Source organism: Salarias fasciatus, chromosome 23, assembly GCF_902148845.1.
Source record: "Salarias fasciatus chromosome 23, fSalaFa1.1, whole genome shotgun sequence".
In the NCBI taxonomy this organism is placed as follows: Eukaryota; Metazoa; Chordata; class Actinopteri; order Blenniiformes; family Blenniidae; genus Salarias; species Salarias fasciatus.
In genome coordinates this window covers 17523984-17538121 of record NC_043766.1, presented here as the reverse complement: position 1 = coordinate 17538121, position 14138 = coordinate 17523984, and the positions used below count along the sequence as shown (strand labels likewise).

Sequence of the window (14138 nt, the reverse complement as noted above, 5' to 3'; positions counted from 1 at the left end):
TGCCACCTCTGATGAAATGGCTGACACCTTTAATTGAACGGGTCATGTTGTTTTACACCCACTGCATAGCAGTTTATCGCAATAATGAATTAGGAAATGTCATTCAGATTAAATCCTTGTTGAGTTATTTTTAAAGACGAGATATTCTCTATGTGTATTTTTTTCTTTTTCTTGAAAAAAAAACTTGAAAAATTGACTTAGGCTGTGAATTTAACTGGGTTTCAGTATAACACATTTTTTTAATAACAGCATATAAGCAATGATATCATTTTGTGATACTATTCTTCAAAATAATAATTGAGGAATAGTTTTAATTGAACCAGCAACTGTAGGTTGGGTAATTCACAAATATAAAATATCCTTTTTGTTAGCACGTTTTTTTTTTCAGCTTTAGCTTTCAACAAACCCAATTTACCCTTTGTTCAAGGTGTTGTCTGCTTTCACGAGTCTGTCATCCTGATACTGTGCTAGGTGGCCAAGTTATCCCTAATGTAAGCGTTCTCAAGGAGTTTGTTATTTTTCTCCTTTAGTAAGTTCCTGTTTGTCAGATATCCTGCAAACATTGCACTGACTTATCCATATGGCCTCCATCTGTCCTGGAAAGTGATTCACACGCTGACCAGCCCTGTGAGCACAGCGGCACCGGTCCCTTTGTGAACATGTGTTGCAGCGGCTGAGTCTGCCAACCTGCCTGCTTGCCTGGGGGCAATTAGGGAGCAGGGCCCTGTGGTCAGAGGCCCCCTGGGAAGCCCTGATTGATTGGAGTCTCATCTTCCTAACGGGCTGGCATCCTGCCACCGAACCATGGAGCACAACAGAGGATTGGGAGGGGTAACAGAGAGAGAGAGAGAGCCAGCTTGTACATGACAGAGAAAGAGAGAGAGAGAGGATAAACACTAGTGTAAGCAGGAAAGAAAGAATGTCTCTGCCCATGTATGTCAGATGATAACGATTATACCGTTGTAATCTAGGACTGCTCTTGTCGTCTTTGCAGGGTAAAAAAAAAAAAAAAAAGGTGTGCGCTGTGTGGGAATCAGTGTGCCGATCAACATGAAAGCACTGCAGCGAGAAACTGGCAAAGAAGTTTCTATCAAACTATATTTATTTTCAGTAGCTCGTCATTCTTTTATGAACGTGGACAACACTTATCAGAACAGAATCAAAAAGAAATAAGACAATGATACCACTGAACAGACAAAAGCAGGACGCATAAGACATTATCCTGTACAATTTCACATAAAAACAAACTAAACCTGTCCTAGTGCAACTTTGTCCATTAGTTCTACCTTTGGCTTTATTCTTGGCCCAAAATCACACATATTTTGAAGCCTAAAGAAGCTTTCAATGTGCAAGGTAACCCTTGTTTCTTTTGTGGTGTGAGGTGCAGGCATTGTTTAATACTGTCTGAACATCTTAAACCAACACAGCTGAAACACTACATGAGACAAATGACGAGCAGCCAGTGTTGCGCTGTTTTCCCTCACTGAGCAATAGACACATTTTAATATGACTTAAGACTGTTGTTGCTGTCTGTCAAAATTAAATGAGATATCACAACTAGACCATTGTCATTTACACAGAAGATGAATCCTCTTCATTAAATTGCACTTCAAATTACAGATTGTATCTCCATCTTGTCATATTATGAAAAGTTAAAATACATAATTTTCACTTCTGTAATGAGATGGTTCCAGCAACTACTGAAACAGTGAAATGCTCCTGTTTTATGTGTTTGCCCCGTTGACAATATACATGTAGGTTTATGTTGCGTGTTTGTATGTTTAATCTTCTCTACATTTAAAACAAGCAGACCTTCACTGTCTGACAGATGGTAAAATACCAATACTGTGTCTCTAATGATTGTAGCAGCTATATGCTTCTTCCTATTTGATTGATGGGAGAAAAAACAACCGTCCCCCCCCCAAAAAAAAAAAAAAAAAAAAAAATCATAGCAAGATGGTTACAAGGGCCTATTTAGTGCAGCCTGAGACCGTTTCTATTCCCTTCAGTTTCAGACAAAGAGGATGCACTTGGATCAATTGTGCTGAACAAAGAGTAAACTATGTGGGGTGACGCATCACACAGGGCTCTTTCTGCTGCGCTGCACGTACACGCAGCCACCCAACACTGAGCTGCCAACAGGTTTTCTCCTCCAACAGCCACTCAAGCAAAAAGAGGGTTACTCCACTGGTCAGTCTGTCTGTCTTTCATACTCGCTCAGCTTCTCTCCTTTCCTCTCTTTTCTCCCTCTTTAAAGCATCTTAGCACAATTCAGTATTTCAATTGTAGTACCGGTATTTGTGCAGAATAATTTTTGGTATACTCTCACCGTTGGTCCACAAAGGTGCCACTACATTTCTGATTCTAACGTCATTTCCCACTCAAAAATATTTGTTTTACAGTTTGTGACCAACACAGTAGAGATTCACACCTTGCCTCACTGGTACTTTGCTGTCACTTCTCTCCAGTTAAACCACAACCAAAACTCTGCACAAATATCTAAACACTGAGTTGGAGATGAACATGAAATTTGCTACGGAACTCGCCCATGATATGTGACACGAGTACATGATTCGAGTCTTCATGCCTTAATTTCACATTACACCGAGACCTGACCTTCATTTACAAAGCTCGGACTCTTAGCTCAGCCATGAACACTGACAGTTGCATTAATTAGTAAAAACATAAAGTCGGTGAAAAAAATATAAACTGTAAAGAATGGACAACTGACATAACAAAAGAAAAATGGTTTGAAAATTCCCAAATTGGGAGTTTTGTTGTTTAAACACCAGGTGCCGTCACGGAGTGTTCACCAGCATGTTTTAGGTATGCAAATATTATTTCCAAGGCTGACCAGTTATGTGTACAACAGACTTCAGAAATTGTAACCTCCCAGTGTCAGTGCATAAAAATTGTGCATTTTGCAAGCAATTGGCCTCTATTCAGTTGAACAGCAGGGATGTGAAGATATTGTTTGTGAATTCATTTGACACAGAGGAGGATGATGAATTCTCAGGGTGCAATGTGTGATCTTAGTAATGGTCACTCTGAAGATAATGTGCTTTTACAGTTCCTAAGGCAACGTTAGTAACTAGATTGATTGGGGGGGTTCACTTGTCAATTTAAAGTCAATTTAATGTCTTTGAGATTAGAAAAAAAATCAAAAGTCCACAAACTTCTTTCACAAAACGATATCCATTCCACTTGCTTTGTAGGTAACAGATGCCTCATTATTTTTTAAAATTTTTTTTTTAAAAACACAATGTCAGTTTCATTCGGCTCTTATAAATCCAGTCAATATCTGCTTTTTCCAACGCCGCTAAAAATAAACTGCAAAGTTTCATAGTCACATGGGTTGCCAGGTCTTGTCCATCGACTGGATGTGTTCCTTGGCCTTCATTCTCAGTGCAGCAATACTGGAGCTTCGCTGGTCTACGTCCTCCAGGGGATATTTATCAGGGTATGGTGCTGGACACTGGTATGGAGGGGGAGCGATACTTTGCATCCCCTGACCCATGGACGGGTGAGGGTGAGAGTGAGGATGAGGAGCATGAGGAGCAGAGTTGAGGAAGCTGTGGCTCGAGTAGCTGGGCTGAAGGCCTTGAGCTTGTCCCATGAAGCCTGGGATACTGTGCACAGGCGTAGCACTGGACAGTGGAGAGGTCAGCCAGGGGTCCAAGGGGAGAGAACTGGTCATGGGGGCCATGCTGTTGTGTACCGGTGCTGGACGGTTGAAGGAGAGCATGGGTGAGTCGTGGAGCTTCATGGTGCTGCCATCCATTTTTTCCTGCCGACGCCATTTAGCTCTGCGATTCTGAAACCAGACCTGCAAAAAATAAATAAATGAATGAATAATAAGACAAAACCACTTTTCACCCAGAGTTATGGGATGCTGAAGTCCATGAAGCTGTTCTGAGTATGTCTGAATGTCTGAATGAACTTTAAAATGTAAAGGGGATGTATGAAGTCTACCATGATGGATCAAACCACCTCTTTGAGCCTATAACTCTGCTACAATAGGAAACAAATGCTGAGGAGAAAATGACCTAAGACTTCAAAACATGTGTTGTTTCTTTGTATGGGTAAAACTAAAAAGGCCAGACTTTGAAGGGGTAGTAAGTCACAGGCTACATCCGAGCTCGGTTTTTGTTTGGTTGCACAAAATGTTAATCTATCAGTTTTAAAATTTTGCTGCTTCTCTGCAGTTTTTAAAATACAGTCCAGTCTTAAGGTTGTCCTTTCTTTTCCTCTGAAGAAGTCCTCCTGTTTGAGATGACATGTTCCTGTCCTGACAACACCCCTGCATCTAGAACCATCCTCACACTTCAGTCCATGCACATTGCTTTCCTAACTCTCTGGAACAATCTCCTTACCTGAATACCGACTTGGAGTGTTTCCAAATCAAGCCAATGGCCAAAGGCTTTGGCTTGATTCGGAACCCCTAATTCTAAAGGCTATCTGCAGTGTGAAGGCGAGGTAAACACTTGTAGTTTCACTAAACACCTACTGTAAAAACAGCACCAATCTGAAGGACATATGAATCACATACTCTGTGTAATCCAGCTTAGTTTATATAACATGGCATAGCTTCAATATCAGCAATGCATAACAGTCAAATTACTGACTGACATCAATCAAAATCAGTGTCACAATGTGTCACAAAAGAGTCAAATAAAGCAATAATCCACTTAGGCATGGGTAAATGAGGCATGTCTAAGAATTCAGTAAGAGGTGGAATATTATATGTTTCACACAAGCTAATTTTGAAGATGCTTCATAAAGCGTTGTGCTTAAGCCTACAGATGTCAGTGGAGCTGTACACAACTTGCATGTAGTTACACGCATATCTTGAAGAAACAGGCCAACGCAATGAAACATGAAACAATTAAAAACTATTAAACATTCCTGGGGTCTCCTTGTTGTTGACTGTCAAAAGTGTAAATATCATTAGGTAGCCTTGTGTTGGCATGTCATTGCTTCCTCTTACCTGAACCCGGACCTCAGGGAGGTTCACCTTCATGGCCAGCTCTTCCCGGCTGTACACGTCTGGGTAGTGGGACTTCTCGAAGGCACGCTCCAGCTCATGCAGCTGGTAAGTGGTGAAGGTGGTGCGGTTGCGCCTGTGCTTCTTTTTGGGCTGGTCATCTTTGCACGGCTCTGGAGATTTGCCCTCATCACTATCAACACTCTTTCTCAGCTCACTCAGCTCTTCATCACACTTGTTTGTGAATAATCCAGATTCTGTGAAGGATAAAAGAAACATTAATCTGTTTGTGTTGTTAAAAAGGAAGAAAAAAAAAAGAGAGAGATTAAAATAACTTTTTGAAAAAATCATTTTTGAAGTAAAGAGAGTAAGTTTTCTCTTTCCAGCAGAGCAGACATTAGTTTGACAACTGCAACAATAGACTACTGTAGGTCAGTGAAGCAAGCAATCCCCTGAACCTCAATGAAGCTAAGAAACATTCCTAATGGGATTTAGAAAAGTTGATTCTAATGTTTATCTTCTCCAGAGGTCTACTGTCTTTAGAAAGATATCTGGTAACGACAGTTAATTTTGCAGACACTGAGTTTTAAAACCCCTTACACATATAAATGTAGATAAGGAATAGACTGAAGTCGTTTAACACTGTGAGGACCAGATTGCTGGTAAAGTTAACTAAATTAGAATGAGCAGGCCAGTAAGTAATTTGATTAAATAAAGCACAAAGATGATGATCCAGCAATCAGATCAGTTGCTCTCGTGAAGCAGTGACTCCCGAAGAGCCAACGCTGGACTGGAGTCAAAGCCTTCTCCATTCAGGTCGCGTTGGGTAAGTTGTCAATCCCAGGATGTGGGTCAACTGGACTTCAAATACACAATAAAAACAGCCATTTGGCCTGCTCATCATAAGTACTACTAAAGAATCTTCAGGATCAATACAGTCCCTGGATTAATGTGGCAAAGCTTTAAGAAATCAATGAGAGTAAGCTGTTATGCAATTTCTTTTAGAATTGTGTATGTGTGTGTGACATTACATGACACTGAGATCACTGGAAAGCCGAGGATGTCCTCTTTAAAATTCAGAAGACATACGTAGAGTAACTTAACAGAGATGGCAATAGACAACACATTCACAGAGAAATGTTTGGGGATTTTTAAAGAAATATATGGCAAATGTCCACTTCTTTTAACTCAAGTTTTGGAATCAACGTACTATTGTAGAAAAAAAACATGGGTTTTAAATGTGCATTAGCTGCCTTGTAAGATTTTGTCAACAGTCAATAGTGTTGAGGAGCATAAAACAAGTTTTAAAGCTTTCACAGCTATATGTTGATGGCAAAAGTGCCAAGACCACAGCAAAATCACACCTTACACCTTGAGGTGTAAAGTGATTAAGATAATAAATTTCTGATTTTAAGTCAAGTCAAGAATGAACATTTCCACCTGATGACAGTGGGTGTGGAAATTCATCTTCCTATGAACACTTTGATCCATAGTGAAGAGGTCTCCCGTTGAAACCACTATGTGTATACTTAAAACAGTAACTAATTCCTGTTAAAGAGACGGGCTTATGTGAATAAAAATGGGGTTACTGTTGTCTTTCTCTCTGACAAACGGGGGCAGATTCAAAGCAGGATCTGGGGGGTTCATTTATCCACCTCTCATTAAGCAGCTATGACAAAGGCCAGGCTCTGACAAAGACAGAGGTCAGGTCTGGTTCAGTGACCAGCTCCTTCCCTGTCAGCCCATCGCCGCCGCTGGTCTGAAGCCTCCCTACTGTTTATCAGCCAGCAGAACCTCTCAGCACAGAGAAGAGGGGGCCGGCCGACACCGAACACAGAGGGGCTGCTCAGTCAGGAGGAACTGGGATAACTTCACAGGATAGATAAATATAAAAGAATGATGTCACTGCGTTGTGTCTGGTATCCTTAAAAAAAAACTCAACTGCACTTCAAGTATGTGAAATAATTGATTTTGAGGTGATAAATCCCTCTTCATTTCATGGCAACAGCATTTTTTTTCTCTCTTTTTTGTAATAATTCTCCAGAAAATCACCCGCCACCTGCCTGATCCTGCATGTGAAAATAGCTTCAGATTACACGTGATAAATTTGTTTCTGACACAGAATAATAAAAATAACACCCGAATGAACCACTGTACAATCTAATCTGCACAGAATAGAAGATTAGGGGAATTCCACAAGGAGATGGGATTGGTCTTGGGGATATAAACCCTCTGCACCATCTTGTCCAGTGATTTATCTCTCAGTTCAGTCCACACAGTTCAGTAAATGCAACAGGCACTGCATCACGCCAACAGTATAAAACACACAGGTTCTCTCTGCAGATGAGTTTTTTTCTTTCAGTGCACACAAATGACAACATATAACAAATAGCACAATACCAATACCAATACAATCATGTCTATTGAAATACCTTTGAAAATAGGCAGTTTACTATATTATTGTATCTATATTATTGAATGAATGAATGAATGAACTGATCAATCAATCAATCAATCCATCAAATTCCAAGAACCTGGATTGTTGCAACACAGACTAAAAATCCAAAATTCAGGATTTTTTTGTTAAATGATTGTCTTGATTGACTTTCATTTTTAAATGCCCTGTGGGGAAATATCTGCAGCAGAATCTGAAAACAGTTGGACTATTGCCATTGTCTTCATCTCTGGGCAGTGTTTTTTGAGTGCCTTTGCTTGTTCATCCATCTCCCCCCCCCCCCCCCCCCCCCCCCCCCCCCCAAAGCTTTGTATGTCAAAAGACTTTACATGTGCACTGCATTTTTTTGCTGTTTAATATTCTTCTTGATGTGTCTTGAAAAAAATATTAAGGGTCACAATGTCAAATTTATGTTATGCCTCTCTTGTTTTATTGGTGGGAATGTTGAGTGACTTTAGCAATATTCTAACTACCTGAATGTTGAGATTTCGCCTTCATTTTGATAACTCGCTACGGTGGTCCAAACTGACTCTAATGGGGAAACGGTATATACCTGTTTATCACATAGAAAATACCACTGTGTAACGCAATACATCTCCAGATCTGTTGGATTTGAAGCTCCACCATGTGATTATAATCCTTTTAAATGAGGTAGTCAATTTCTGCTGGAGTCCAGATAGCTTTATGGTCAGCTGTGCAGTCTAATATTTTGAAGATTTATTATGTTTGCACAGAGGCATCAATATCTCAACTTCAGAGAACCCATGCCAATTCTGTCTCACTCAATTCAAATCTCTCAGTTACTGAAAGCCAAGGGTGCTGCTTTTTAATCAATATCCTGGAATATCTCATAAGTTTTAAGGCAAATGAAAGAAAGAAAATCCTGTGAGTCACAAACTTCATCCTCAGTATCACATTCTGACGGAACAGATCCTAAAGACTTTACCCGACTGTTAGCAAATACCGGTACCTTGTGGAGCGAAATGAAATGCTCTAAAAGGTGATGCTCTGCATTTTTCTTTTTGTTCTTTTTTTCCACTGTGGCTTCACTCACCATGATACTGCTGCTGCTGCTCAGTGCTGTTGTTTCTCAGAGCTGAAAGGTGCCCACTGTAGGACGGGTGTGACGTGGGATCCTGCTGCTTCACAGATTCTGCCAGGCCATCTATGTTCGCCTTATGGAGTCCCGTAGGCCCAGCCGGACTTAGCAAAGGGTCCTGGTCTTTACTGAAGCCCAGGATCACATCGATGCTGTGGACACGGCCCCCTGCTGCAACGCCTCCACCTTTTCCCATTTCGTGGAAGTTGCTGGGTGAAAGGCAGCTGTCGTCCACCATGCTCATGGTATCCAGTGATAAATGCATTCGAGCTTCTCGGTAATAACTGGAGCCTGAGGGCAGAGAGAAGACATCGTTCAAAAGAAGGACTAAATGTACAGTACAAGAGGAGATCACCTGGTAACCTCAAATGACTCTGGCCACCTAACCAACTAAACCTGATTATCCTCTTCACAAGTCCAGGGGGTCGAGGCTCTGAAAGCTTCGGTACTTCAAAAATAAATAAATAAATAAACCCTGAACTGCACAAATGAAGGAAAAAGTACTTATTTTTTTGGTACTTTTCACTTTTTTTGCTGAAATGTCAGCACTTACAGCTGTGGAATGTGGATTATAGAGGTGTAGTCATTAAACATTTAATTTTGTCGTTTTAAAACAAAAAAATAATCTTAAACCTAGATTAACTTACAGCTTTACTCCTGTTGAATGTCACAAGCTATATGATTGCAGGCTGTGTGGATTTTACAGCTATTCAACACGTAAAAAAAAAGAAATCTTGCATATATTTTAACAGTTACTTCCTTTTAGATGACGATCTCTTTCACAACATAGACCTGACCAAGGTGGCAGTCTTTCCAAAGTGAAGTAAAACCAGCATGACATGTTTAAAAGACCACAATAAAAATTGTGAAACAGTAATAAATAGAGACATAATCATCATCTTGAAAGCAAAATCACTGATGTAGTCAACATGTACAAAATCCAGAGCTTTAAAAATTGATACATGAAGCGAAAAGAAGAGCACATAAAAATACAGCTGCAAGCTCAGTGATCAGGCACCATTATTGATAAACACTGTTTGCTTTATAAACTAACTTCATTGAACTGAAAGCAGAAGGAAACATGAAAACATGCATCTTCACACTCCTGTCTTTACACATTATATTTTCCCCAAATCAACGACAGTCACACAGAGTTAGTCTTAGGTTCAGTTAAATGTAAATATACAGGTTTTTAACAAAGCCTACCTCTTGGAAGTCAGTGTTGAAGTGTTGAAGTTACCGATGCCAGTGCTCCACCTGTTCGTCTCAGCGGCTCACCCTGCAACTTCACTCTGTGCTCCGCCTGAAACCACTCAGCCAGCTTTGCTTACCTTGCATCTCTTTCTCAGTATCTTTTCTCTGAGTGTGTGGGACAAACAGTCCTGTCAGAAACACCCCAATAAAGTATAACTGGACCCAACTCACGCCGGGTCAAAGAGCGTTCAGCAGCTGAGTTCAGATGCCATCTACTCCAGCTCAGCGAGGAGAGTGGGAGAGGAGTGAGACGGGCAGAGGGGAGAGGTGGACAAAGCTGAGGCGGCGTAGGAGGTGAAACGAGGGGATTAGGAGAGGGTGGTTAATTGCAATCCTTCCCCTTTAAGAGAGATTGGCAGCTGTTTTTTGCTCAAGCAACTGTTTTAAATGTCATTTCCATTCACCTACAATTGAGTAGGCCAGGCTAATGAAGCCAGCACAAGACTGTCTTTCATTAATGTATTGTCTTAAAGACAAAGGAATCTCTCAGAGTTTTCACTAAGCACACCATCCAACCAACTGTTATGTCGAGCTCCAGGAAAACAACAAAAACTTCAGATTACTATATATGGTTTAGTCACATGTGAAACAATTCATAGAAGTAAATCTGTTCGGCTGGAGAACCAAAGAGGTTTGGCCTTAAAGGATGCCTAAATAAATGCTGTGTGTACGTCATTGTTTTCAGTGAACGTTAGGGTAACTTTTCTTTAATGTGACATCAATAACGAATATGACTATTAAAGGTGCCGTAGGCAGGATTTTGCTAGTCAGTGCTAATTTTTCTGTGTTTTCTTTGGATTAAATGTTAGAGAATCCATTGATAATCCTTTAGGAGTGTAGTATAACTGCACTACCGCGAGGGCGCAGCGTTTCCATCTGTCTCTGTTCTGAGCTGAAAAGGATTCTCGACCGCTCCAGGTATTTTTGACCAATCAGAAGAGCCCCTGAGGCTCTATCCTTATTGGTCGAGGGGCGGCACTTCAAAGCTCTACTTCTCGTGAACGCGCATGAGGAAGTCCAGGCCCGCATATTTAACTGCCTCGTCGGACATAACATCATCAAAACACCACAGAGGACACTGTCTGTTTCTACTGTAATTCTTAAAAAAAAAAAAAAAAAAAAAGGCTTTGACCCCAGGCCTGCCGTGAAAAGGTCACAGGTGAATCAACCCGCCGGCGCAGGCGGCCATGACACCGCCGGCCCCGCCCGGCACCCCGAGGTGGGCACGACTCAAAATCACCATCTTAGATGGGTCAAATCACCATCTTGCTTAGGTAATCCTGCCTACAACACCTTTAAGTACTGTATAAATTACAATTGATTCATCACATAACATAACGCAAGTTTATCAAGTTTCATAAAATGTATGCATTTATTCATCCTATCATTGTCAAGCATTGTGTCTATTTATATGGAACTGAGCAATTTTTACTTGCCGGTGGGGACGGTGGACAAAACACATTTATATTGCACTATAATTCAGAGCATTTAAGGAGTGGACATGTGAAATAAGATTATCAGGTCTAAAGAGAAATCTTCTATAGAAGGCAGAGATAAAACTGGACTTAAAAATACAGTTTTTTTTGTGAAGTTGATTTAAAGTCTCTCTAAGTTTGACGGCTGAAAGTAAAAATAAGTGAGAATAACATATTTATCGAACAGATTTCTTTCTAATTAAAAGTTGTGACCAGTCTTCAGTGATTCACACAGTTGAAAAATCATCTAAATAAATCTTAACAAACAAGTTATAACTGTTACTATTCTGTGATTCAGTGTATATGTGTTTATTTGATTATCTTTATTGTTGTATCTATTGTATCTATGAACTGTGAAGAGGCTTTGGTCTATGAAAATCACACTATAAATGAAAAAGCATAATTATGATGATGGCTGGGAATACAGTAGAGTCTTCATATGTGCCGAGTATGAAGGCTTTACTGACAGCAGTGATATGAGTTAATGATATGAGGAATGTCCAGTGAGCTAAAAGAGGTTGTCAGAATGAGGGAGAAATTCTGTCACTTTCTTTCAGCCTTTTCATTCGAGGTATTCTCACTATTGAACATGTTTTTTACTCTGAGTCAGATGTAACAGAGCGGTGACAAATGATGGCACACTGACCACAAACCGGAGACGTGCACAGAATTATCACTGCTATCATGAAAGGGTTTGCTTAAAGAATTAATTCTCACTACTTTGTTTACTGAGGCACAAAAGTGTCCACTCGTTGCTGTAAATCAGCAGAGACGACGACTTTGAAGCTGATGGTGGCTTAGTGTCGCTGAAATCAGCCACGACTCTAAAGACGCTAAAGAGATTTTCTCTGACCTCAAACATGACAAACACATATAAATGAAAAGGATTCGATTCAAACCATAGTGCTCATTAAGAAGCAGTCTTCATCAGTGAAGCATAATACGCAGCAGTCAGATACTGTAAAACAAACTGTGCTCGGTGCAACAGTAGAACGGTGGGAAAACATGGACAATAATATGAAATTACCGTCGTTGCTGAAAAGGTTAATAAGATCATAATGTCTCTAGACATCAGCACTTAGACATCAATTACACATATTTACAAACTTCAGTAGGCATCCAGACATACCAACTGAACCAGAGTCATGTCAGCCACACTGCTGCACCAGGAGATGGATGTTGTCATTACCATCGTCAGAATACCTAAATTTGAATTTTTAATAGCTTTTGTATTGGCATTGTGCAACAGATTAATCTTTTCTTGATAAGCTACTTCAAGGAGAACTGCGGAGATATACGTGTGAAGAATTTAAACCAGTACTGTGTTTAAAGAAAGCTTTAAGAAGACTTACGGGACGTCTGTTTGGAAATTCACTAAAGACGATATGATAGAGCAGCTGAGAATGATGAGCAGAAATGGTCCAAATGGTAAAAAGGAGATTTTGTGCTGAATTCACCACTCTTAAGTTGAAATGTCCAATTTCAAATTAAGATACTGAACTTCTGATTTTGTCAGGCATTGTTTAAATGACCTTGCTGTTAACAAAGTTAGGCAAAAATATCTGGAGTTAGGAAGAACGTAATGCAAAACACTCCTGTAGCTCAATCTGAAAAGCCTGACTAGTCAGCTTCATAGAAATGTAGCTTCACAGAAAAGGCACGGATACACAGATATCCTATACATAATATGTAGTGGATCATTGTTTAATAAATTGATGTAAATACTGTCCAGTAGATATCCTTATTACTATGAAATAGTGAAATTAAATTTAGATGGTTATGAATTAGAGAATGGTCCGTGAAAACTCACGGCCATGACTGAAGCAAGACACGGCATTAAAAATGTGAGTCAGACTACAAAAAGGTCCATTTTAATCATAAATACTACAAGAGCATAAAGATTCTATTAAACGGGACTTACAGTTTCTGTAAATTAATGTAAATTCCAGGTCAGAGGTGGCTAATCTATGTAAACCATTATTTGCACAAGTGAAAATGAGACATTAATTCACTCAACAGCAAATATTGTGTTGACAAACTGACTTTCACTACTGACAAGCTTAAGGAGTAATAATTGGCTAAGGTGTTCATTTATCTCCTTATGGTTTTGTTAATACATTTTTGTCCTTCTGCAGTTTCTGTTATCCTAATTGAGCATAAATTGGTTAAGAAGGAGCAGTGTATTTATCAAGCTGCTTAGTTTTATCAGATGACAATGTAAGTCCCCTTGATCCTATTAGAGGTAAAAGCAGCTAACGTGTAAATGCGCAGTGTCAGCTTAGGGAGGGAGGTGGAGCAAGAGAGGGAGGGAGCGAGCGAGGGAGGGAAAGAGGGTGAGGAGGTAAAAGTAGTGAGGGGGTGGTGTGACAGGGTGAGTGAATTCATGTGACCCTGAAAACGCGCACACACACATGCACACGCACACACTTTTTGTTTGATTTGTAATATTTGATCATGTTAGTGAGACACCACCACTAGTGCCTGTGTTCTGTTTAACTAAAACTGCTTTTGTACAGTTTGTTTTGAAGATGACTGCATGTAGAGATGCTCCCACTCTATTATAATGACATATTTATGGAAACATGATGCTGAGATTTGCACATGAAAACAAAAGTTTACATTAACATTTCATCTGTCTTCTGTCACATTCATATTTGGTAAATTCTAAATTTATCTGTGTAACTTGAGCAAATTAAAGTGGATAGGTATAGTTTGGGCATAGCTGCTAACAACTGACACTTGATTGACACTTCTCATTCAAGTCTCAGAACACAAACATGTTAATTTTCCCTTTTTACTCCACATTTGATTATAGAAAACCATTTTAAGTTACAGTATCCCTATTTTAAAACATAAAACTAATATAAATAT

The 14138-nt window shown here is 39.8% G+C and overlaps 1 protein-coding gene across 1 annotated transcript; it reads right to left on the bottom strand.

Annotated features, from left to right (window-relative positions):
* Positions 1-1937: 1937 nt before the first annotated feature.
* rx1 (retinal homeobox gene 1) lies at positions 1938-10567 on the bottom strand. The gene is made up of 4 exons (XM_030083986.1): positions 9745-10567; positions 8494-8829; positions 4988-5241; positions 1938-3826 (listed from the first exon to the last, which is right to left on the bottom strand). Exons 2-4 carry the CDS (start codon positions 8801-8803, stop codon positions 3347-3349), a joined length of 1044 nt encoding a protein of 347 aa, XP_029939846.1. The 5' UTR covers positions 8804-8829; positions 9745-10567; the 3' UTR covers positions 1938-3346.
* Positions 10568-14138: the final 3571 nt, after the last annotated feature.

Coding starts and splice junctions, on each gene's coding strand:
- rx1 (XM_030083986.1), bottom strand. CDS start 8,803: ATGCATTTATCACTGGATACCATGAGCATGGTGGACGACAGCTGCCTT. Junction 5,242..8,493: donor GCAGCAGCAGCAGTATCATG/GTGAGTGAAGCC, acceptor TATCCTTCACAG/AATCTGGATTATTCACAAAC. Junction 3,827..4,987: donor TCCCTGAGGTCCGGGTTCAG/GTAAGAGGAAGC, acceptor TATTTTTTGCAG/GTCTGGTTTCAGAATCGCAG.